This window comes from Acromyrmex echinatior, chromosome 10 (assembly GCF_024713525.1).
Source record: "Acromyrmex echinatior isolate Ae372 chromosome 10, ASM2471352v2, whole genome shotgun sequence".
NCBI classification, from domain to species: Eukaryota; Metazoa; Arthropoda; class Insecta; order Hymenoptera; family Formicidae; genus Acromyrmex; species Acromyrmex echinatior.
Window position 1 is genome coordinate 8982175 of NC_141861.1, and position 24743 is coordinate 9006917.

Here is a 24743-nt window from a genome sequence, read left to right on the forward strand (position 1 = left end):
AATAGTATTCACAATTGTGTTTGTGTGCCCAGAAAAAGCTAATATTATTTTTGAAAGGCATAGAGATATGCTCCATGCAATTCCTATAAGTGAATAAAAATGCATTCAGAATTGAAAAGCATTCACTTTAACATTCGTGAATCAATATTTCTGAAAATCTGAATCCATTTCAATTCATTTCAATCCATTCTCGTTTGCTAGGTAATTACCTATATTTTATATATAATTTATATACAATTCCCACGTAGTAAGTTACGTCATTTTGACATCAAGTGACGTTAAATGACATCATTTTGATGTCAGCTTACCAGGATTATATATAAAATTATATATAATTATATAGAATTATATATAAAATATTTTTCCCGAGTAGTAATAAAAATATTTTTTTCAAGATATTAATAAAAATAACGATCGATATTTTTACAGGAGTTAGCGTGATTACTCAATAATGTGGCCCGTATTTAGAACTAGAATTATTAATTTAGAACAGTTAAAACGATTGATAATGTCAGCGTTTTTCAATTTCCACAGAATGAATCAAACTGCTCCAGAATAATCACGCTAACTCCTGTAAAAATATCGATCGTTATTTTTATTAATATCTTGTCAATGACAAGTTTAAAAATCAAATGCACGCATGTTATAATAGTTTATATTTGGCGCAATTTCCTACTACTCGTCATGTGACAAATTTTCATTCATTGTTCCACTCTTTTTTTATGTCGTGGGGAAAGCGCTGAGAGGCGCTGAGATCGTTTCATTATATACGTTTGTGTTCATGTATGGTGCACTTGTATGCATTTAAATTAATAAAATATTATTTTTTTATGTGTAGCAACAATTTTAATTATTATCTTCATATTCTACTAACGAAAACACGTAGGAGTAGAACTTTTTCATTTGTAAGTTAAGTCTATATATTCTATATAATCAACAATTTTTCGATAGCAATTGAGGTTATATAAAATTTATAACATTTCAATTCTGTTGTAGATAGTCTTTTTTTCTGGATTATAGTAGTTCTAAAATGAGTGTAATTACTGAGTCCGAGAAAAAACGCTTGCAATCCTTGAAGGAGAAGAAACAGGCATTCAAAGCAAAGGGACAATTTATACAGCAAGCATTAAAGAACTTAGTGGGTTTATTCATGTATTGTAATTGTATTGTATTTTATATGTATATATTGTACTTATAAGATTATTATTTTTTTTAGGATAATACTACAAACAATAAAAAAATTATATTTGATGATGTTAATGAACAGCAAGACATAAAACAAAAGGAAAAAACCAAGAGAGATTTGTTTGACAGTGACGATGACAATAACAATGAAAAGAATTTTTTATGGAATGAAGATGAATTTAAAGTTAAGAAACGTAAAAAGGTAAGCATTTGATACTTTGTTTTATTTTTTTCAATAATAGTACTAATAGTATTTATTTATACTCATTACAGATTACTCTTGGAAATGATGCACGTTTTACACTGGATGATCGTTTCACAGAAGAAGATAATCAGACCAAAGAAAGTAAAGTTGTTGAGGATACCGATGAGTGTAATTTGCAGAAGGAGAAGGAAAAACAATTGGATATTTTAGAGGGCATTTTAGGAACACCACTTACTATAAAAAATCCAGAAATGAAATCTATTAAGTAAGAATATTTAAATAAATAAGAACTTATGATTGTTGCTTTGGATATCTAATGATAAAGTATTTACAGGAAAGAATTGATGATACGATATGATCCAACTGAAAATGGACACTGTGAATATGAAGTGAAACCTATTCAATCAGAAACTAAGGAGAAAAAAAAGAAATGTAATAAATTCATGCCAGAAATGACAGATCCTGCAATTCCCGAACCAGAAGTGTCAAAGGATATTTATTATACTGTATCTGATACTCTGACAGAAAGCTTGAAACAGAAAGGAGAATTTAGTTTATTAAAATTACATGGAAAGGAAAGAGATGACACAGGTATTTATTAAAAAATATTACATTTTTATATTTTTATTATTTTATGTCTGTACATACATTATTTCAATTTCTTGATTCATTTTCAGAAAATATCAAGGATAATGATACATCCACAGTGGAAAATATTAAAACCCAACATTTTAAATTTAATTTTAATGCAAATAATGCATTTAAATATGATTCATCTGGTGAAGAGAATACACCTGAAGCACCAGATATAAATAATCAAATGGTTGATGAAACTAAAGAAGACATTCAAGAAAATATCCCATTTGGCCATAAAGATACTCTATTTTTTGATAGCAATGATGTAAGATTTAATGGTACGTATAATAAAAAAACCATCGAAGCATTTAAGTTGATACTATAAATATATATATATATACACACACACACACACACACACACATACATATATATATTTTTTTTTAGAAGCTGTAAAATTCTTCAGTACAGAAGCTGCTTCAAATGATACACTTAACAATTTAAGACGTGAATTAAAAACAATTGTACGTATGAAAATTCGTAATAACATAAGGAGACATCAGCCCTATGGTAAGAAAAGAAAAATAAAAAAATCTCAATAGTATTTTTTTATTCTTTTTGAATATCTATATTTGTAAAAAGATGTAATAATAAATACAAAACTAAAATTATTTTATATAAATATAAAAAATTTATATATAAAAATAAATTTGTTACATCATAAATACATATATACATCATGAATTTTTATTACATCTTTAGCCCTCACATTGACTATTATATAATAATTTAGTCAACCTACTTTTTTGTCCATTTAACAATATCTGAAAAGTTCTCAATCTCTTCCGTGATATTATAAACAATGTCTGGCCACAGTGTCATCATCTACTGATTTTTTCCTTATCGTTATCCATATCATTTAAGTTGCGGATTTAGACATTTATGTTATATTCGAAGAACCATATATGCTGAAGTTTTAGAAATTTTAAAAAATATGATACATATGACAAGCAATAATGACGATTCAATATGTCATGAATAAAATTGTTACAAATTACAAATTAAAAAACAATAAAATAAAAATTTCTTTGTCAAATTTATATTTTTTATATCAAACCTGTTGTATTAAACACATTGTATACGTGTTTAATCCATCTTATCCTCTAAAGAAACTAACAAAATTTAATCTTATTAAATTTTGTTAGTTTTTTTAGAGGATAAGATAGAAAAGAAGATACAAAAAGAGAATTGAAAAGAGATTTTTTTGCTTAGACTTATTATTAGACTTACTGCTTAGATACATATATGTATATATCTGATACAATAACAATACATATGTATGATCGTTTTATAACCAATAAAACAGATTGCTAATCCATATGATTTTCATGTAAATTTCAAAAAATGTGTTTAAAAACGATAAATTATCATTTTGTATGTTTTTAAAAAATCGTATAAACAGAATGCACTACTGCATAAATTTTTGATCAGAAAAAAACAATGAAAGTTAGCCGAAATGCTCGCGGTTCGAGGTTCAGCTCGATGGTCTGTTCACTAAGGTTTATCATTAAAATAAACATTTAGAAATGACAGAAAGATGTACATAAATGGCTTTACATGCATTCTACCATGTATATGTAACATATTGCATTTAATTACATAAAATTTTTATGAAAAGTGCCTGCACATTATAATTTGTTCTTCTAATTAAAATTGACATCTTTGTCCATAAAATAAATTTTTTTTTATAACAAAAAGACATTATAAATAATTTAAGAAGTGATAATATAAAATGCTTTAGAAATTTTTTATTTAGATATTTGCCAGTATATAAAATTTTGTAAAACACATGTACATTTTTTAATGTATTTCACTTTGAAATAACGTTTTAATTCATTCTCTTGTAGAACACTTTTTGTTTCATCTTACTCTATATTATAAATTTAATAATAAAGTATTACATTTAATAAAATAAAGTATTACATTTAGTAAAATAAAGTATTACATATTAGTTTCTTTTGTTAATATATAGTTATTTATGACGTTCTGTGATAAAATTTCTTTAACATATCAAAAAAAATATTGTGTGGAAGTCCGGACGACATCTGCTTTATGTGTACATTTATCAAATTATATGTTTCTTCTTCGTATTTGAAATAAGCGTCCAACAAATTTAAGTCACTGAATAATTGTTTCACGCGTTGTACCTTCTCTCGATCCAAATTTCCGTAAGACTCCTATGTATAAAAAAAGAAAGAGTTATTATAACAGCGTTCGATGAAGCAACACATTTAACAAATGATACTCACTTCTAATATTTTACGCTGCTGTGAAGTAACGCGTTGAAGCGCTTCAACAATAAACCACGTACATTTCCCTTCCTGGATATCAGTATTATCTTTGCCACAGATTTCAAAGTCCCCATAACAATCCAAATAATCATCTTGAATTTGAAACAAACATCCTATTTCTGTTAAGATGGTTGTTGCTTCCCTGAACATCTCTTGATCTTTTATTCCAGCCTACAACAAGTAACATATTATTATTTATCAATTATTATCAAACGAATCAATTTTCGTGTATAATATATATATATATATATATATATATATATATATATATAATTACGGTACACTTACTAAATGCATTGCTACAATTACTGGCAAACAAGTTGAATAATACGCTGTTTTGAATTCGATAATGGAATTATATTGATTCATCGTAAATAAATCCAAATTTGGTCTGTTACCAAAATTAGTAGAAAGCAAATCTAAACTTTGGCCCATTGCTGCCTTCATTATAGTCTGTCAAAATTTTCATATATAATTGCTCGATTGAAAAGGAAAAGGAAAGAATATTTAGATAATGGATATATCGGAAAAAAAGGAAGATATATCTTTACTCACATCCTGGAATATTTCTAGTAGCTTAACATAACAATCTTTTCCTTTGAAGTGTTTTTGAATTAAATAAAATATAGAGCCCTGTAACATAAAAGAATCGTTGATTGCTGCTAAACCGAGATCATCGTATCGGTACCAACATAATTGGCCTCGGCGAAATAACGATTGGTCTTCTATATCATCCATTATGGAGAAATAAGCTTGCATCTGTATAGGTAAATGTCGTTTAATTCGTAATTATATTTAATAATTAAAATGATTATTATACACTATACTGTTTCTTTGATTTGAAGGTATTATAATTAAAATCTTAAGTATACTTTGCATTTGATTCATTTAATGCCGGTTGTTCCACCTTTTGATAAATTTTACCTATTGGGTAAGTAACAAGATTTACCCAATCATACGCGCGGATTGCCAGATTTACCTCACAAGTAAAATTTATCAAAAGGTGCAACAACCGGCCTTTAAAGTTTATGAAAAATATCGATATCAAGAAAAGAATAACGAATTTTACGTACCAATTCCACACACCATGCTAAAATCCTGGCTAGACGAATGTTTTCTTCTGTCAGTTGATCACTTGGTACTAATAATTTGTAGGCATAAACTAGCCCTAAACCGCGATTTTTCTTTCCATGTGGAACATTATATTGTAGTACCTACATAAAGAAACATCAATGTACGTACTTGTTCAACTCTAATGTTTAGTGTTTCGTTTTATTATAATTTTTGAATTATTAAAATATTAAAAATACTTGATGTCTTTTTTATTTTCTACAAAATCTGAAACTATTTATCTGATTCTATTTGTTTAAACATTTTCCTTAAGATATTTTCAAATTTCGATGATGTTTTTATTTTTCTAAATTTAGACATTATTTGAGAAAAAGAAACAAAAAGAATAAATTCTTATTTAAAATTTTTATATTCATGATTATTAATTTTGTCATAATGATATTGTATTATATTGTATTTTTTATAATCATGCTGAAAGAATTTATTTTGAATCGATTAGTTCTTCAAATATATATATAAGTTTTGATCACATCATCTGTTACATCCTACTTGGCTATTATAATATTTAGCTTTTAATTAATAACACAGGCCGACAAAATTTATGGAGATCTTGCGTTCTGAATTTTAAAAGACCTGATGCATTAATCAAATCGGGCTGCTTTTGCGAGACTTTAAATGGTCGGAAATTAGTTTTCCAAAAAAGGATTTAAACTAGAAACATACAGCTACAAGTATAAATTGTCAGATATTTTTTACAATTGTTTTTTTTTCGAATTATTTGGTTTTATATTTCAAAATTTATCAATTTATTTTTTATGATTTTTCCAAAGTATTTTTGTTGCATAAAACATTTTTATAAGAATCGAAAAAATATTTTTAGTATTGTTGGAACATTTTTAAATTAAATGTCGCAAAACAGACCTCGATATCATTTTTTGTTTAACCGGCAAAAATTAATAAAGAAATTACTTTCGGAAAAAACTGTTTTTGTGATTATTTAACAAATGGAGAGTAATGGAAAAAAACGAACAATGTTTTCAGCGTATCAAAATCCTATGGAAGTATCTTTCAAAGCATAAGACCCTCTCCCCCATTCTAAATTTTATTGGCCTGTGTAATTACTTACTTTTTCCATCCATTTTGCAACATCTGGAATGTTACAATTTTCAATCGCTTCTTTGATATCACGAATAACGTCCGGCCACACTGCCATTAATTGCTGACTTTCTTCCTTGCTTGTTATCGTTGGAGTCACGGAATGAGCCATTTATGTTACAATTGAACAATTCTAAGGTTTTAACAAATGTTAGTTTCACAAGATATGACAAATAGTAAGTAACAATGACGATTTATGTCATGAATAAAATTGTAATGAGTTACAAGCCAAGAAGATGATGAAATAAAAATTTTATATATTTTGTATACCTTTTACATGAAGTACTTTGTATTTTATTAAATTTTGATAATACCTTTAGAGGATAAGATGGAAAAGAAAACATGAAAATAGTACTAAAGATAGACTTATTCTTTGCTTGGTTATATATACCCGATACATTGAATAACAATACATATGTATGATCTTTTTATGATCAACAAAACAGTATACACATCAGTAATTCATATAACTGACATGTAAATATCGAAAGATTTTAATTTAAATAACAATTGTCGTTGCTGTTTTTTTTTATCCAAAAAAATACATTTCGTATGTTGTTTTTTAACCGAGAATATTTATCTTTATAAAATTTTTTATAAAACAATTACATTATAAATAATTTTAGAAATGACATTACTAAATGTTTTAAAATTTTTTTTCTTGATTTTTCTGAAGTGAAATATCTTTCTGAACATAAATCTTTATAAGAGATATTTTGATATTTTTCACAACAAAATAACATTTCAGGACTCTTGAACACCTCTCGTTTCATCTTATTTTGTATTTTAAATTTAATGATAAAATATCAATGCATAAGTATTTATTAATCAGTTTCTTTCTTCAATATACATATACAATTATTTTATAAAAAGAAATAACATTTTAATACTTTCGAATATTAGTAGAATTTCCCATTTCATCTTATTCTATACTTTAATGATAAAATATTAATGCATAAAATATTAACATTTTAATGCAAGATAAAATATTAATTTCTTCAATATACACAATTATTTTATGACACTCTGTGATAAATCTTCTTTAATAAATTCAAGAAGAGACTATGTGGAAGCCCGCATGATATCTGCTGTATATGTACTTTTAGTCGATTATATGTTTCTTCTTCGTATGTAGAATAAATTTTTGGTAAATCAAGATCAATGAAAAGTTGTTTCACGCGTCTTATTTTTTCCGGATCGGGAGAGCCGTAACATTCCTGCGTAATAAGAAAAAGAATTAGTATGACAGCATTTCACAAAGCACTTTTAAATCAATGATACTCACTTCTAAAATTTTACGCTGCTCCGGAGTGGCACATTGAAGAGCTACAACAATCAGCCACGTACATTTTCCGTCTTGTATATCATTACAATCCTTGCCATGGACATCGGATTTCCCATAGCAACCTAAATAATCATCTTGGACTTGGAACAAATGTCCCATTTCAGACAAGATGGATTTTGCTTGACTGAACATCTCTAGATCTTTTATTTCGGCCTAGATCAAGTAATGTAATGCAATATTATCATCAAAGTAAATCAGTCTTTTCGTGTTCAAGAAAACTGAGATACACTTACTAACTGCATAGCTACGGTTATTGGAAAAATAAAAGAATATTCCGATGCTTTGTATTGACAAATGGAATTATATCGATTCATTGTAAATAGATCCAGATTGAGTTTCTTAGAACCAAAACTGGTAGAGAGCAAATCCAAACTTTGGCCTATAGTTGTCTTGAATGTGATCTGTTGAAATACTTTCACATATATAATTGTTCGATTAGAAAGAAAAAAAATAGTTTACATAATGTGCGATTGGCAAGAACATATCTTCACTCACATCGTGCAATGTTTCTAGTAGATTAACATAACAATCTTTCCCTTTGAAGTATTTTTTAATTAGATAAAATATAGCACTCTCTAACAATAAACTATCATTAATTGCTGCTGGGCCTATATCATTGTATCGATACCAACATGGTTTGCCTCGGCGAAGTAACGATCGGTCCTCTATATCGTCGACTAAGAGAAGAGCGGCTTGCAACTGTATAATAATAAATGTCTTAATATCATAAATCGTAATTGCAATATTTAATATTTTTAATGAAGATCACTCATTATATGTACAACATACTGTCTTTAATTTGAAAATAATATAAATTAAAACTTTAACTATATATTTGCATTAGATTTATTCGAATTAAAATTCATGAAACATATCAATGTCAGATAAAGAAAAAAAGAACAGAATTACCAATTCCAGACACCATGCTACAATTCGTGCAAGACGAAAGTTTTCTTCTGTAAGTTGATCACTTGGTGCTAATACCTTATAGGCACAAACTAATGTTAAAGCGCGATTTTTTTTTCCTCCTGGAACATTGTACTGTAATATCTGTGAAATAGAGAAAGCATCATTAGGCTGCATATTTGTTCATGACTTATTGTTTTTGTAGATATAAATTAATGTAAAAGCGCGAACTTTTTTCTTCTTAGAACAGTATACTGTAATACCTGCATAAAGAAATATCAATCAATTTATATATTTTTTAAATCCGAGATTTATTGTTTCATGTATCTATTTACAGGTTTTTTTGAATTACTCAAGGCTTTTTTTTATTTCCTACATAAAATCTAAAACTAATGCTATTTATTTAGCTTTTTTTTAAGTTCAGATTAGATTGTTGCTTATTAAATTTTGATGATGATTTATTTTTATTTTATACACTATTTGAGAAAAAAAAGAAAGAGAGAATTTTTATTAAAATTTTATATTTACGATTATGCAATTTGATATTGCATTATTTTGCATTACTTCTACATATAATTATCCTAAAGGAATTTATTCTATGAATCGATCAATACATCAAATGAATTTTAACATATTTCACACACATACATCCCATATTGGCTATAATATTTATAATATTTTTTATTTGTGACCATAATATTTATATATTATTTTAATCAATGATGACCTACTTTTTCCATCCATTTAGCAACATCTGAAAAGTTAGAATTTTCAATCTCTTCCGTGATATCACGAACAATGTCCGGCCACATTGCCATCATCTGTTGACTTTCCTCCTCGATGGTTACCCATATCGTTTGATCCATTATAATAAAACGTTCTAAAGTTTTAACAAATGTTAAGAAGAATGACAAATAACAATTCCGTTATGTCATCAACAAAATTGTGATAAATTACAAGAAAAAAATGATGAAATAAAAATTTCCTTCGATAAATTTAGATTTTTTTATGTCTTTTGTATTAAGCACTTTATATCTTACTAAACTTCGTTAGATACTTCAAAGTATAAAGTGGAAAGGAAGATACGAGAAGAGAACTAAAGAGAAATCTATTCTTTGCTTAGACATATATATCCTCGAATAGCAATACATATGTATGTTCTTTTTATGATCAACAAAGCGATTTACATATTAATATGATTTGATTATTGTCACATAAATTTCAAAAGATATTTTTTAATAATAAATTATCATATTTTGTACAATGCTTTTTTATAAAAAAAAAATCAGTATAAACAGAATGCAGCATATGCAGTTTATTACACAATTTTAATACTAGATTATTAAAATGTGTATTTGTTTATTCAAAAACGAAAAAAAATATATACACAAAAAAGCTTTACTTGCATATTACCATGTATATGTATTATTCACATATATATTACATTTAATTGTATAAAAGATTTTTATAAATAATTCAGATTAATTGCATTGAAAGTCCGACAACCATTTCGGCACGTAATTATCATTTCTTCGAAATTAATTCGTTTATATGAATATATATACCAGTTCAACATCTCAACACTCAGATATAGTGGCGCGTATTTTAAAAGTAATGTTATTTAACATAAACGATCTTGTTTCCAATCTTATTGTTTATAAATAATGTTTATATATTGTAATTTGTTCCTATTTTATAAGTAAAATTAATATCTTTATTCACAAAATTTTAATAAAAGAAAATTATGAATAAGTGAAGAAATAATACCAAATGCTTAAAAATTTTTTTTATTAAATTTTTTTTAAATAAAATATTTTCCTGTACAAAAAAACTTTGTAAAAATGTCCTGATATTTTTTTTATAAAAAGAAATAACATTTTAATACTTTTGAATTATTAATAGAAATTCTCATTTGATTTTATTGTATACTTTAACGATAAAATATTAATGCATTAAATATTAATGTTTTAATGCACGATAAAATATTAATTTCTTCAATATACATAATTATTTTATGATACTCTGTGATAAATCTTCCTTAATAAATTCAAGAAGAAACTATGTGGAAGCCCGCATGACATCTGTTGTATATGTTCTTTTAGTAGATTATATGTTTTTTCTTCGTATGTAGAATAAATTTTTGGTAAATCAAGATCAATGAAAAGTTGTTTCACGCGTCTTACTTTTTCCGGATCGGGAGAACCATAACATTCCTGCGTAATAAGAAAAAGAATTAGTACAACAGCATTTCACGAAACAACGCACATTTAAATCAAAGATACTCACTTCTAAAATTTTCCGCTGCTCCGGAGTGGCACGTTGAAGAGCTACAACAATCAACCATGTACATTTTCCCTCTTGTATATCAGTATAATCCTTGCCATGAACATCGCTATAGCAACCTAAATAATCATCTTGGACTTGAAGCAGATACCCCATTTCTAACAAAATGGTTTTTGCTTGCCTGAATATCTCTGGATCTTTTATCCCAGCCTACAAATATGGCAATATTATTATCAAAACAAATCAATCTTTTTATGTATAAAAAAATTAAGATGCACTTACTAACTGCATTGCTATGGTTATTGGCAAAATAAAAGAATAGTGTGATGTTTTGTACTCGACAATGGAATTATATCGATTCATCGTAAACATATCTAAATCAGGTTTCTTGCCGAAATTGGTAGAAAGCATATCTAAACTTTGGCCTATTATTGTTTTCAATATATTCTGTCGAAATACTTTCATAAATTGATCAATTAAAAAGTAAAAGGAAATTATTTAATATCTATATATGTATATATGTATATATTTGGGAAAAGAGAAGATATCTTCACTCACATCGTGGAATGTTTCTAGTAGATTTACATAACAATCTTTCCCTTTGAAATATTTTTTAATTAGATAAAATATAGCACACGCTAACAATAAACCATCATTGATTGCTGCTAAACCGAGACTATTGTATCGGTACCAACATGGTTGGCCTCGGCGAATCAAAGATCGATCCTGTATGTCGTCTATCACGAGCAAAAAGGCTTGCATCTATGTAGTAATAAATGTATTAAGTTCATATTTAATTGCAATATTAATTGCACTATATTTTTAATTATCGCTAATTATATTATCTTTAATTTTAAGTTATTATAAATTAAAATATTACATTTTTCATTTAATTTATTAAATTATGGATAAAATGAGTGTCAATGTAAAGAAAAGAAGAACAAATTTACGCACCAGTTCTATACACCATGCTAAGATCCGTACTAAACGAATATTTTCTTCTGTAAGTTGATCACTTGGTATTAGTACCTTATAGGCATAGACTAATGTTAAAGCGCGAATTTTTTTTCCTCCTGGAACAGTATACTGTAATACCTGCATAAAGAAACATCAATCTGTATATTTTTTAAATTCGATATTTATTGTTTCATGTACCTAGGCTCATGTATTTAGGCTTTTTGAATTATTGAATTACTCAAAGCTTTTTTTATTTTCAAAATCTAAAACTAGTGCTATTTATTTAGCTTTTTTTCAAGATTACTTTAGATTGTTGTTTATTAAATATTGATGATGATTTATTTTTACTTTATACACTATTTAAGACAGAAAAAAGAAACAGAAAGAATTTTTATTAAAATTTTATATTTACGAATATGAAATTTGATATTGCATTATTTTGTATTACTTCTACAAGTAATAATCCTAAAGGAATTTATCCTAAGAGATGAATCGATCAATTTATGAAATGAATTTTAACATATTTCATACACACACACACACACACACACACACATCCCACATTGGCTATAACATTTATAATATTTTCTGTTTGACCATAATATTTATATATTATTTTAATTAATGATGACCTACTTTTCCCATCCATTTAGCAACATCTGAAAAGTTAGAATTTTCAATCTCTTCCGTAATATCACGAACAATGTCCGACCACATTGCCATCATCTGTTGACTTTCCTCCTCGCTGATGGTTACCCATATCGTTTGATCCATTATAGTAAAACATTCTAAAGTTTTAACAAATGTTAAGAAGAATGACAAATAACAATTCCGTTATGTCATGAACAAAATTGTAATAAATTACAAGAAAAAAATGATAAAATAAAAATTTCCTTCGATAAATTTAGATTTTTTTATGTCTTTTGTATTACCACTTTATATCTTACTAAACTTCGTTAGATACTTCAAAGTATAAAGTGGAAAGGAAGATACGAGAAGAGAACTAAAGAGAAAGCTATTCTTTGCTTAGACATATATATCCTCGAATAGCAATACATATGTATGTTCTTTTTATGATCAACAAAGCGATTTACATATTAATATGATTTGATTGTCACATAAATTTCAAAAGATATTTTTTAATAATAAATTATCATATTTTGTACAATGCTTTTTTATTAAAAAAAAATCAGTATAAACAGAATGCAGCATATGCAGTTTATTACACAATTTTAATACTAGATTATTAAAATGTGTATTTGTTTATTCAAAAACGAAAAAAAATATATACACAAAAAAGCTTTACTTGCATATTACCATGTATATGTATTATTCACATATATATTACATTTAATTATATAAAAGATTTTTATAAATAATTCAGATTAATTGCATTGAAAGTCCGACAACCATTTCGGCACGTAATTATCATTTCTTCGAAATTAATTCGTTTATATGAATATATATATCAGTTCAACATCTCAACACTCAGATATAGTGGCGCGTATTTTAAAAGTAATGTTATTTAACATAAACGATCTTGTTTCCAATCTTATTGTTTATAAATAATGTTTATATATTGTAATTTGTTCCTATTTTATAAGTAAAATTAATATCTTTATTTATAAAATTTTAATAAAAGAAAACCATTATGAATAAGTGAAGAAATAATACTAAATGCTTAAAAATTTTTTTTATTAAACTTTTTTATAAAATTTTTTTTAAGTAAAATATTTTCCTGTACATAAAAACTTTGTAAAAGATATCCTGATATTTTTTTTATAAAAAGAAATAACATTTTAATACTTTCGAATTATTATTAGAAATTCTCCTTTCCTTTTATTCTATACTTTAATGATAAAATATTAATGCATTAAATATTAACATTTTAATGCTCGATAAAATATTAATTTCTTCAATATACACAATTACTTTATGACACTCTGTGATAAATCTTCCTTAATAAATTCAAGAAGAGACTATGTGGAAGCCCGCGTGATATCTGTTGTATATGTACATTTAGTAGATTATATGTTTCTTCTTCATATATAGAATAAGTGTTAGGCAAACCAAGATCAGTGAAAAGTTGTCTCACGCGTCTTACTTTCTCCGGATCGGGAGAGCCGTAACATTCCTGCGTAAAAAAAAGAATTAGTATAACAGCATTTCACGAAACAACACGCACATTTAAATCAACGATACTCACTTCTAAAATTTTACGCTGCTCCGGAGTGGCACGTTGAAGAGCTACAACAATCAGCCATGTACATTTTCCCTCTTGTATATCAGTATAATCCTTGCTGTGAACATCGCTATAGCAACCTAAATAATCATCTTGGACTTGAAACAAATGCCCCATTTCTAATAAAATGGTTTTTGCTTGCCTGAACATCTCTGGATCTTTTATTCCAGCCTACAAATAATACAATACAGTATTATCATCAAAACAAATCAATCTATTTATGTATAAGAAAATTAAAATGTACTTACTAAATGCATTGCTATGGTTATTGGCAAAATAAAAGAATAGTGCGATGTTTTGTACTCGACAATGGAATTATATCGATTCATCGTAAACATATCTAAATCAGGTTTCTTGCCGAAATTGGTAGAAAGCATATCTAAACTTTGGCCTATTATTGTTTTCAATATAGTCTGTCGAAATACTTTCATAAATAATTATTCAATTAAGAAATAAAAGGAAATTATTTAATATCTATATATGTATATATGTATATATTTGGGAAAAGAGAAGATATCTTCACTCACATCGTGGAATGTTTCTAGTAGAGTAACATAACAATCTTTCCCTTTGAAATACTTTTTAATTAGATAAAATATAGCATTCTCTAACAATAAACTATCATTGACTGCTGCTAAACCGAGATCATTGTATCGATACCAACATGGTTGGCCTCGGCGAATCAAAGATCGATCCTGTATGTCGTCTATCACGAGCAAAAAGGCTTGCATCTATGTAGCAATAAATGTATTAAGTTAATATTTAATTATAATGCTTTATTTTTAATTAAAATCGCTGATTATACTGTCTAATTTTAATGTATTATAAATTACATTTTATCAAAATATTACATTTTAATTTATTCAAATTAATTTATGGATAAAATGAGTGTCAATGTAAAGAAAAGAAGAACAAATTTACGCACCAGTTCTACACACCATGCTAAGATTCGTACTAAACGAATATTTTCTTCTGTAAGTTGATCACTTGGTGCTAGTACCTTATAGGCATAGACTAATGCTAAAGCGCGAATTTTTTTTCCTCCTGGAACATTGTACTGTAATACCTGTGAAATAGAGAAAGCATTATCAGGCTGCATATTCGTTCAATGACTTATTGTTTTATATTTTGTTTTATTATTATAAGTTTTTTTTTATATGTTAGTGAAATACTCGACATTTTTAATTTTCTAATAAATCTTACAAAATAATATTTATTTATATCTACATTTTTTATAGGTATCTGTTCTTGAATTTTAATTTTGACTTTCATAAATTTATAATAATATGTCGTTATGAATAATATTTTACTTTAAATTTGTATATCTTTATATTATGTACATTTCACAATTGTAATGTCCGATCATACTGAGGAAATTTATTCTCGAACAGATTAATGCAGACTAATCCGTATGAATTTTAATCTCATCTTTTATATAAATCATACAGTATTTTAATAAATAATAATTTATTTTTGCCATTTACTTTTGCCATCCATTTGGCGATATCAGGAATAATGAAATTCTTAGTCGAATCTGTGAGATCGCGGACAACATCTGGCCACAATGCCATCATCTCTCGACTTTCATCTTTGCTTGTGGCCCATGTGTTTGTCGGTTGTGTTGCAGAATGCACCATTCGCATATTACAATCCATTGTTCTAAAAATATAACGAATAAATTAAAAATTATGGCAAATATCAGATGAAAATGTTAACGATTGCTTTGATACGCAAATAAAATCGCTATGTGATAAATTAATGAAAAGCATGACTAATTAGAACAATAAAACTGATGCCTTTTATCGAATTTACATTTGTTTTCTGTTGTGTATTAGATTCAATATTTTTTATTTCGTCCGACTCTTTATTTTAGAAGAAATTTCTTTAAGAAGGAAAGAGAAAACTCTCGGAGAGAACTGTTATATAAATATTTCTTTGCTTATACATATTAGAATAACAATGTACAGAACTAGGGTTATAGCTATTTATACATTTTCCTTGGGATCGGTAAGGAGACTTATTGCGTTCGTAACGATTATTACATGAATATTAAAATGATTTTCTTAATTTAAATCCACCCCTAGATTACTTCCTATACGATATAAATAATTATTACTTAAGTATATTAAAGAATTTCAGTATTAAGAAGATGACTGTTGAATAATTTGAAGTCAAACTTGGTACTTGGAATTGAATATCAATCAAATTGATATCATAGTAAAAAAAATAGACAGTTGATGTTTTTGTTATTAATACATTTAATTAATAAATTATAAATTTCTATTATTTAAAACACTTTCGAATTCAAGTACCTCCATCCAAAATGTTTAAAAAAACCATTGATTTATTAGGTGTTGGAATTAATTCGTAGCGTTTTTTAATGAAAGAATGTTATTTATTTCACATGAGCATTAAAAAATACATTAATGAAAGTACTTCCCATCACTTGTAAAACGCTACGAATTAATTCCAACACCTAATAGATTTTTTATTTTACACTTCTGCAGGAAACGTTACAGAGTAAAGAAAAATATATGTTTAAATCTGAATAATTCGATTTATCATGCTGGATAATATTCTGAACATGTATGATAAAAAAAAATTTTTACGCGATACAGAAATAAACAAAGCGATGAAGGTCGTCGCGGCGCGTGATGTTGATAAATTACACTTCTAAATGTAGTCAAAAGAAATTTAAAAAAAAGAGAAAATAAATAAAGATGATAAATAAAAATACAGCGCTTATTTTTAAAAAATTTCGAGATCTCTTTTCGGTATACAGCCTGCCTTAGATTTGTTCAAATATTTTTCGATAAACATGATTATTCTGAAAACTCGATTTAAATCCTCCCTACGCCTACGTCGGTAACAAAGTGAATAGAAAAAAATTATTACTGACGCATATATATTATCTTAAAATATATATTATCTTAAATATATATTATCTTAAAGTATATATTATCTTAAAGTAATATATTAAACTCTAGACTAAACTTAGGAATTCCTAAGAATGAACCGAATATAATATACAATGAGTACAAAAACTATTTGTACAGAGAAAATATCAAAAAAAAAAAATTTTACTTTTAAAAAGTAAATATTATTCAGTGAGAAATGAGTCATTAAATTGATGTCGAATCGGTATTGATTGACGATGATTTCAACACCAATTTGACGTCGTTCGTATTCGACGTTTAATCATTTCTTGCTGAGAAATTAATAATTTATTCATAAAAAATAAAACAGACTGTATGTTTCTTAAAATTATATATACCAAAAAGATGTGTTAATTATAGAAAATATATCATATGAAAAATAAGCAAAAATTGTTAAAAATTGTTTGGATGCTCAAAAATTCATCGAGAAATTTAGCTTCTAAAATCAGGAATACATGCAAAGCTCGTTTGTTTATGTTAGAACAGAATGTATTCATTGTAAAATTGCTAATTAATGTTTATTTTCTATAAATAAGACTTTTTTAATAAAAAATTTCCTTGTACGAATACTTTTTGCACTGATTGTATGTAAAGGACATCGTCAGCCAATAAACGTGTTTATTCGCGTATATTAAAACAAGTTCATTTGCATCTGTGATTATTTGAGCTACGTTCTAATTGCAACTTTAAGTAGGTGTTACAAGTTATTACAGGCTGCATACGCAGTATATTTCAAACAATAATATTACAACATATGGCGCGGTAATACGGATATTAATTGTACAACAATTATTAAATTAGAGTTTGATAATCAACAATTTAAGTTATGCCATGCGTTTGTCGAACGAAGAATTCATTTGTCTTTGGAGGAAATTTCAAGATTTTCGCAAACATTTTAATACTTATGCTGAATCATATGAGGATTTTGAAGATATAATGTACTTCAGCGTCATAGCTCTTGTGAATAAAAAAACATATTGTTCTTTCAAATATTCAGAAATATAGAATTGAGTCTGCGGCGATGGTCTGGAGTGATAATCAGTAGTATCAATAGAGCCTTTGCTAATTTCTTGGTATGACAAAAATCGCTAATAAAAATGATATTTAAAAGATAAAGGTAAACTGAACTCAATTAGACTTATTAATCCGACACCGATGTTCCACGTGATAACCACGACATAAATACGTTGAATCACGCACGTCGTTTCTGGTAAGCTGTAGGCATGGAACAAGATAGCGTAGAGTAAACAATCTTTTATCTAGCAAAACGTGTTATAATCTCAAGCAATTACGTCGTACGATAATATTCAGCGTACCTAGCGAAATATAAAAACAGCTTTCATATTTTATAGTTTGAACTTCATTATCATCACCGTGAGTGATAAGGCTTCTTTGTTTTACCAGAAATTTGCACGTACGCGTACGTAACTTAATTATACTGACAATGAGCATAGTACTGAGGAAAATTAACGAACGGTAGAACAAATCTAATTGTGGCTTCCTTCGATGTATACTTGCTTTGCGAGCGAATTGAATTGAATAAAAAAATTTACGAAGACTCAAGAACCAAGTTTAAGGAACTTACATTTTTGCTTTGTCTAATTTGAATTATATTTATATCGATTAAAAAATATTAATTTAGTAACATTTATTCCTGATTCGTTGAATTTAATATTTTGATGCTGTCTTAATTTTATTATAAATCATAATTTACCGAGGTTCGATCCGAGTCGGAATGTAAAAACCAACCTACTACAGTCGAGCATTTCCTTATCATTTGACTATAACAGGGAAATGCTCGACTGCAAGTTGGTTGATTTTTGCATTCTGATCCGAATCGAACCCTCGATGTAAACTAGGCCGTACTCTCAAAACTTTTAGAGTAAATCTCATTTTGAAGAATAAAATTTCTCTTAAAAATAGAAGATTGAACCATTCTTTTTCAAAACAGTCAATTTTCAGAATGGGATTTTTAGAATAAGATTTTCCACTCCAAAGAATTTAGAAAGTAAATGTATTATAATATATACACAAGACAAGTTTTTTCAAATCTGTTAATCTCATAATGTGGTGCTTATTCTAATGTGATACGCTATTATATACATATTTATAAGGTTGTTTTCTATTTTTTATAAACTCTTCAACTTACTCTTCCATTCTCTTACTCTCTTTGCTCTTATACTTTTATTCTTTTTATCCACTGAATGAGTTATATAAGTGATATAATTTATCCGAAAATGAAATAATCGTTCCTAAATGATGATTCATAACGAGTATTTAATTTATCGTTAAAACATTCTAAAAATACAAAAATATTTAAGAAATATAATAACCCGCATTCGAAATCAGCTGTTCTAACAAAGCCAATTAAATTCAATTGGATATGCTTTAACTGTAAACAAATGATAAATTTTAATTAATCGGCTTAAAGAAAATTGATTCAAATTGTTTGAGACTTGAGAGATAAATAATACGTGAAAGTAAAAAAAATGAATTCTAATAAAATTCTAGTAAAAAAAGTGATTTCTAAAACTTAAATTCCTTCGCAACAGGGAATCGTTTCGCTTATCGATCTTTATACGTAGATCGCCCGACAATAGTTCTCCTTCTATGACAAAGCATGTTGTATTCGTATCTTGAAAAATCATCAAAGATCAACGCGTGTAAAGGTTCATTAAACAAACGACCTCTGTTTAGTGCGAAACATGCAAATGTTCGATAGAGAGAAAAAGAAGAAAACGCATGTTGACCGATTCTTTTTTTACCGTGAATGATTTGCATGATAACTGCAAATGCTAATAAGATGTTGACAGATTATTCTTTTCAATCTTATTACAAAAGCTGAAATCACATGTTCTCTCGAAATAATCTTCGAATAAAATCGATGATAAGTCTAAAATATTTAAAGATTAAACTTTAATCGGAAAGAAATATGAGACTGAAACTATCGAATACTTATATCTTTAATACTTTATTGACTTTATATGACTATCTTTTAATCAATAACTCTTAATTAATTTATCTTAATTAATTACTCTTAATTTATTTCCTAATCAATAGTTTCTTGAAAATACGTTTTGACATCAAAAATTTTCAATATTTTTCTTAATTCAAATAGATTTTTTTACTACAGTTTTGACAGATTAATTTTCGAATTGAAAATCGAAATGAGATTGAGAGAACGTTGATTCAGTTTTTGAACGAAAACTTTCAGAATATAAGACTATATATTACATATCTATATATACATCAAAATACGGAAAACTGTATCAACTCCCATTATTTGCATATATACGATACGCAATTTTTTGTTACTCGAAAATGATAAACATATAAAATTTCGATACAATTTTTGAATCAACAACTTTTCGATTTTAACGACGTACATCGAAACGTGATAACGTTTTTTACTTTCTACTTTCAAGGAAATGTTTTTTACTTTCTGCTTTCTAAATTTTTTTAAGTGGAATCTTTGCGTAGGCTTTCTAAAGAATGAAAATTGAACTTGAAAAAGAATGACTCGTTTTTATCTTATTTAATCTTTACAAGTACTTTTCAATCTTTAAAAGTAGATTTTCACCAGAATGAGATTTATTCTAAAAGTTTAGAGAGTAACTCGATTAAAGATTCAGTAGTAAAAGAAATATTATAAGACAAAGAGAAAGGAGTCCTCTTTAAGGATGATGTAGACCGCAAAAATTGTGCTTATTGTTAGTCAGACAAAGTATTGACATGAAAACATTTCGAATCAAAAGATACGATGGGCGATTTTCTAAACAACAGCTGAAGAAGAAGAAGAATTAATCAGAACTATTCAGCAATTGTATTTCTCATTCTCATCTATATATACACAAAAAAGTTTTCTTTTTCCATTTCGCGGATAAAAGTGCTTCTACATAATTCGCAAATCGCAAAACGTAGTTAATTCGCAAACGCAGACGCGCAGAATGAAGATTTGTTTATTTTTTCATTGCATGCAGTTGGTTTTCATTTGTGTGTGTATTTTTGTGTGCGATGATCGTCATTCTGCTTCAGCGTTTGCGAAAACTACGTTTTGCGATTTGTAGAGGCATCTTTAAGACACCTTTATTTGTCGCGCTGTTTTTATTTTCTACGAGCTTTGACTGTAAATCATCTGGACATGCAAATAAGAATACTTTTTCATTCTTGTTCATTAGATTTGCCGTTTTTGTCCTGATCAAAAAGAATAAAATCCCAAGGAGAACAAAAAAAAATCAAAATGTCAATTTGATATCATATTGACCGAATTTATTTATTTTTATCATGACCAAAAAAATGACATTTCGTCGATATGTCATTAAATTGACATTATTTTAATTTTCTTGTTCTCCTTAATTCGGAATCTTTTTCTCTCTCGCAAATCTTAAAAAAATAAAAAATTTTTATTGGACAGCGATCATCAGGTGATGAATAATAATTCTTATCTCGTCTCCTTTAATGTATCTTTCTCATCACATTGTTTTTACGAGCTTTGACTGTGAATCATCTGGACATGCAAATAAGAATACTTTTTCATTCTTGTTCATTAGATTTGCCATTTTTGTCCTGATCAAAAAGAATAAAATCCCAAGGAGAACAAAAAAAAAATCAAAATGTCAATTTGATATCATATTGACCGAATTTATTTATTTTTATCATGACCAAAAAAATGACATTTCGTCGATATGTCATTAAATTGACATTATTTTAATTTTCTTGTTCTCCTTAATTCGGAATCTTTTTCTCTCTCGCAAATCTTAAAAAAATAAAAAATTTTTATTGGACAGCGATCATCAGGTGATGAATAATAATTCTTATCTCGTCTCCTTTAATGTATCTTTCTCATCACATTGTTTTTACGAGTTTTGACTGTGAATCATCTGGACATGCAAATAAGAATACTTTTTCATTCTTGTTCATTAGATTTGCCATTTTTGTCCTGATCAAAAAGAATAAAATCCCAAGGAGAACAAAAAAAAAATCAAAATGTCAATTTGATATCATATTGACCGAATTTATTTATTTTTATCATGACCAAAAAAATGACATTTCGTCGATATGTCATTAAATTTACATTATTTTAATTTTCTTGTTCTCCTTAATTCGGAATCTTTTTCTCTCTCGCAAATCTTAAAAAAATAAAAAATTTTTATTGGACAGCGATCATCAGGTGATGAATAATAATTCTTATCTCGTCTCCTTTAATGTATCTTTCTCATCACATTGTTTTTACGAGCTTTGACTGTGAATCATCTGACCATGCAAATAAGAATACTTTTTCATTCTTGTTCATTACCGTTAGATTTACCGTTTTTGCCCTGATTAAAGAGAATAAATTCCCAAGGAGAACAAAAAAAAATCAAAATAATGTCAATTTGACCGAATTTATGTTATTTTGATCATGACTAAGAAATGACATAAATTTCATCAATATGTCGTTAAACTGATATTATTTTGATTTTCTTGTTTTCATTAATTGTAAACCTTCTTCTCTCTCGAAAATCTTAAAAAAATAAAAAATTCTGTTCTACTGAGGAAACTGAGGAAAAATATTCTTGTCGATCATCACGGAGGTGATTAAATAATAATGCGCTTCTTATCTCGTCTCACCTCCAGCACGTCGTATGTGTTACATGCGCGTGGTTGGCAGCGGCGGCGGCGACGAGGCGCCGCGCGACGCTGAGCGTCGACAGGAACCGATTCCGCGCAACGGACGACATGCCTGTGGTTTGCTGGAGCACACTCGTGTATTCTGCGCGGGTGCGCAAACGACACGCTGAAAAATGCAAGAGAACGAACGCCGATCTCGATCCGAAGGTGAATTCACATCGGCGAAGAACCCGGCACGAATGTGAGAAATCCAGCACTCACTGGTATTCCGAGTCGAGCACTCACCGGCCGGACTCGGAATTTCGTTCGTTGACGGTCGGTCTGTCGACACGAGCGGGAAAGGGAAAATTAAAGCAAAAAAGGGGGGAAAACGAAGAAAAAAAAACGCAAAAAAAGTAACGAATAAATTAACTCGATGTCAGCCAAGCGACTGAAGGAGGTGTCTTCGTCGTCGAACCCTAACCTTGTCGCGCGGGCGCGTTGCACTTTTACGCGACTAGGTTGGTCGACTTTATACAGTCTGGCGATTATGGCGTGACATCACCGGACATCATCGTTATATCAGTTATATGTATGTGTTGCTTATTATGTCATGAACCAAACAGTTGTATGATTGGCACGTTTCTAGTTCTACGTGGAAGTCGGTCAGCTATGATTATCGATAAAAGACAAGGAGGGAAACCAATCAGTCCGTGCACTTTGGACCTTTTCGGAATTTTTATATTATAAATAAACACTCCAAACTAGTTAATCCTAGACATTCCAGTTGTGTTAGAATTAAAACGCGACTCTGTCAAAGGAATGGAAGAAATGCATATAAAAAGGAGTTATGTCATATGCCAAATATGTGCAATCAGCAGTGCTGAATAGCTCCTCTTTAGTGTGAATATCCCTTCCATCTCTTTTTCTGAGAATTTAAGAAATCTCATGCAATGCCGTTTCTTCATTTTACAAGTGGCAGTTACAAAATAACATTCAACATGAAGTGAACGATTCCCAGAGATAAAATGAAAACAACAAAGGGGATCACACAGATAATTAAACCGATTTTTCTTAATTAATATGTAATACAATTTTGAACACACACAGCTCGTCATCGCCATCTTTTTTGTACATTTTTTCAACTTATTAAATTTATTATTTTGTCGCTACTATCTGCAAGCTTTCATTCTATCGTTTATTTATTAAATGGTCTACTATTTGATGGTGCCGGCAATCTGTACTTTGCCAATTCCACTTCAGCTTCTCCAAACGAGTCTACATGATAGCAAAAGTATTCGGGATTCTTGTATTCCTTATTCTTGGAGGCATTGGGTCCTACAGCTGAAGAAATTTTCAATTCAAGCTGAACTTGTCTTAACAAAAACATTTCTTAATAATGTAAAATGATACTATTTATTCTTACGTGTGTTTGGTACTTTGACAACATTATTGCTGAGACCTGGCACATTGGTATTCACTGTGGGTGAACTGGTACTGGAAGGCTGTGTGCTAAATGCCCGTAAAGAAATAATTTTTACACCCTGAAAACAACAACAATATTGTTGTAAAGTAGGTTAGACTTACAAACTACACTATTTTAATGAAACCTGACTCCGTTTCTGAGTATATATACCTGTACTCGTCTCGCAATGACGCGCAACATTTTGCGATGATTTATAAATAACAATTATAATTAAATAATTAAAATATATACGGAGATTTAAATGTCCCTTTAACTATGAATACCGTCCTCCAATCTATTTCAATCCTCGTTCCTCGCAAAGAATTTAATTGATTTCAATTTTGTAGTTGGCAAGCATGAGAGAAACAGAAATGTAAGAACGTCTGATTGATTAGCTCTTGGAAAAGAATGATTCAGCGTTAAGGCACATTTTCATGAATCGTTCAAACCGGACGTTTTAATGATAAAAAGGATCAA

The 24743-nt window shown here is 28.1% G+C and overlaps 6 protein-coding genes and 1 long non-coding RNA gene across 8 annotated transcripts; 2 read left to right on the plus strand and 5 right to left on the minus strand.

Moving 5' to 3' along the window:
• Positions 1-718: 718 nt before the first annotated feature.
• LOC105150294 (putative RNA-binding protein CG14230) lies at positions 719-3062 on the plus strand. The gene is made up of 7 exons (XM_011063286.2): positions 719-905; positions 997-1138; positions 1217-1387; positions 1459-1655; positions 1725-1981; positions 2068-2304; positions 2414-3062. Exons 2-7 carry the CDS (start codon positions 1031-1033, stop codon positions 2566-2568), a joined length of 1125 nt encoding a protein of 374 aa, XP_011061588.1. The 5' UTR covers positions 719-905; positions 997-1030; the 3' UTR covers positions 2569-3062.
• Positions 3063-3759: 697 nt separating this feature from the next.
• Positions 3760-6938, minus strand: LOC105150295 (farnesyl pyrophosphate synthase). Its single transcript, XM_011063287.2, has 7 exons — positions 6858-6938; positions 6515-6676; positions 5391-5531; positions 4873-5076; positions 4606-4770; positions 4276-4488; positions 3760-4203 (listed from the first exon to the last, which is right to left on the minus strand). Exons 2-7 carry the CDS (start codon positions 6653-6655, stop codon positions 4003-4005), a joined length of 1065 nt encoding a protein of 354 aa, XP_011061589.1. The 5' UTR covers positions 6656-6676; positions 6858-6938; the 3' UTR covers positions 3760-4002.
• A 425-nt stretch (positions 6939-7363) lies between these two features.
• On the minus strand, positions 7364-9757 carry LOC105150296 (farnesyl pyrophosphate synthase-like). Its single transcript, XM_011063289.2, has 6 exons — positions 9526-9757; positions 8798-8938; positions 8384-8587; positions 8122-8289; positions 7829-8041; positions 7364-7760 (listed from the first exon to the last, which is right to left on the minus strand). Exons 1-6 carry the CDS (start codon positions 9658-9660, stop codon positions 7560-7562), a joined length of 1062 nt encoding a protein of 353 aa, XP_011061591.1. The 5' UTR covers positions 9661-9757; the 3' UTR covers positions 7364-7559.
• A 376-nt stretch (positions 9758-10133) lies between these two features.
• LOC105150300 (farnesyl pyrophosphate synthase-like) lies at positions 10134-13559 on the minus strand. Its single transcript, XM_011063294.2, has 6 exons — positions 12671-13559; positions 12032-12172; positions 11636-11839; positions 11360-11524; positions 11081-11287; positions 10134-11007 (listed from the first exon to the last, which is right to left on the minus strand). Exons 1-6 carry the CDS (start codon positions 12806-12808, stop codon positions 10807-10809), a joined length of 1056 nt encoding a protein of 351 aa, XP_011061596.1. The 5' UTR covers positions 12809-13559; the 3' UTR covers positions 10134-10806.
• A 153-nt stretch (positions 13560-13712) lies between these two features.
• LOC105150299 (farnesyl pyrophosphate synthase) lies at positions 13713-23394 on the minus strand. Of its 2 annotated transcripts, none has more exons than XM_011063293.2 (7): positions 23286-23394; positions 15761-15935; positions 15202-15342; positions 14804-15007; positions 14525-14689; positions 14241-14447; positions 13713-14168 (listed from the first exon to the last, which is right to left on the minus strand). In XM_011063293.2, the coding sequence occupies exons 2-7, from the start codon at positions 15929-15931 to the stop codon at positions 13968-13970; spliced, it is 1089 nt and encodes a 362-aa protein (XP_011061595.1). In that variant the 5' UTR covers positions 15932-15935; positions 23286-23394; the 3' UTR covers positions 13713-13967. The 2 variants fall into 2 exon arrangements, with proteins under 2 accessions (XP_011061595.1, XP_011061594.1); XM_011063292.2 differs by having other exon boundaries at positions 22823-23337.
• On the plus strand, positions 23260-23976 carry LOC147908268 (uncharacterized). Its single transcript, XR_015546549.1, has 2 exons — positions 23260-23393; positions 23451-23976. It is a non-coding gene; the product is annotated as an uncharacterized LOC147908268 (long non-coding RNA).
• Positions 23849-24616, minus strand: NdufV3 (NADH:ubiquinone oxidoreductase subunit V3). The gene is made up of 3 exons (XM_011063290.2): positions 24438-24616; positions 24228-24345; positions 23849-24145 (listed from the first exon to the last, which is right to left on the minus strand). The coding sequence occupies exons 1-3, from the start codon at positions 24465-24467 to the stop codon at positions 24000-24002; spliced, it is 294 nt and encodes a 97-aa protein (XP_011061592.1). The 5' UTR covers positions 24468-24616; the 3' UTR covers positions 23849-23999.
• Between the last annotated feature and the right edge of the window lie 127 nt (positions 24617-24743).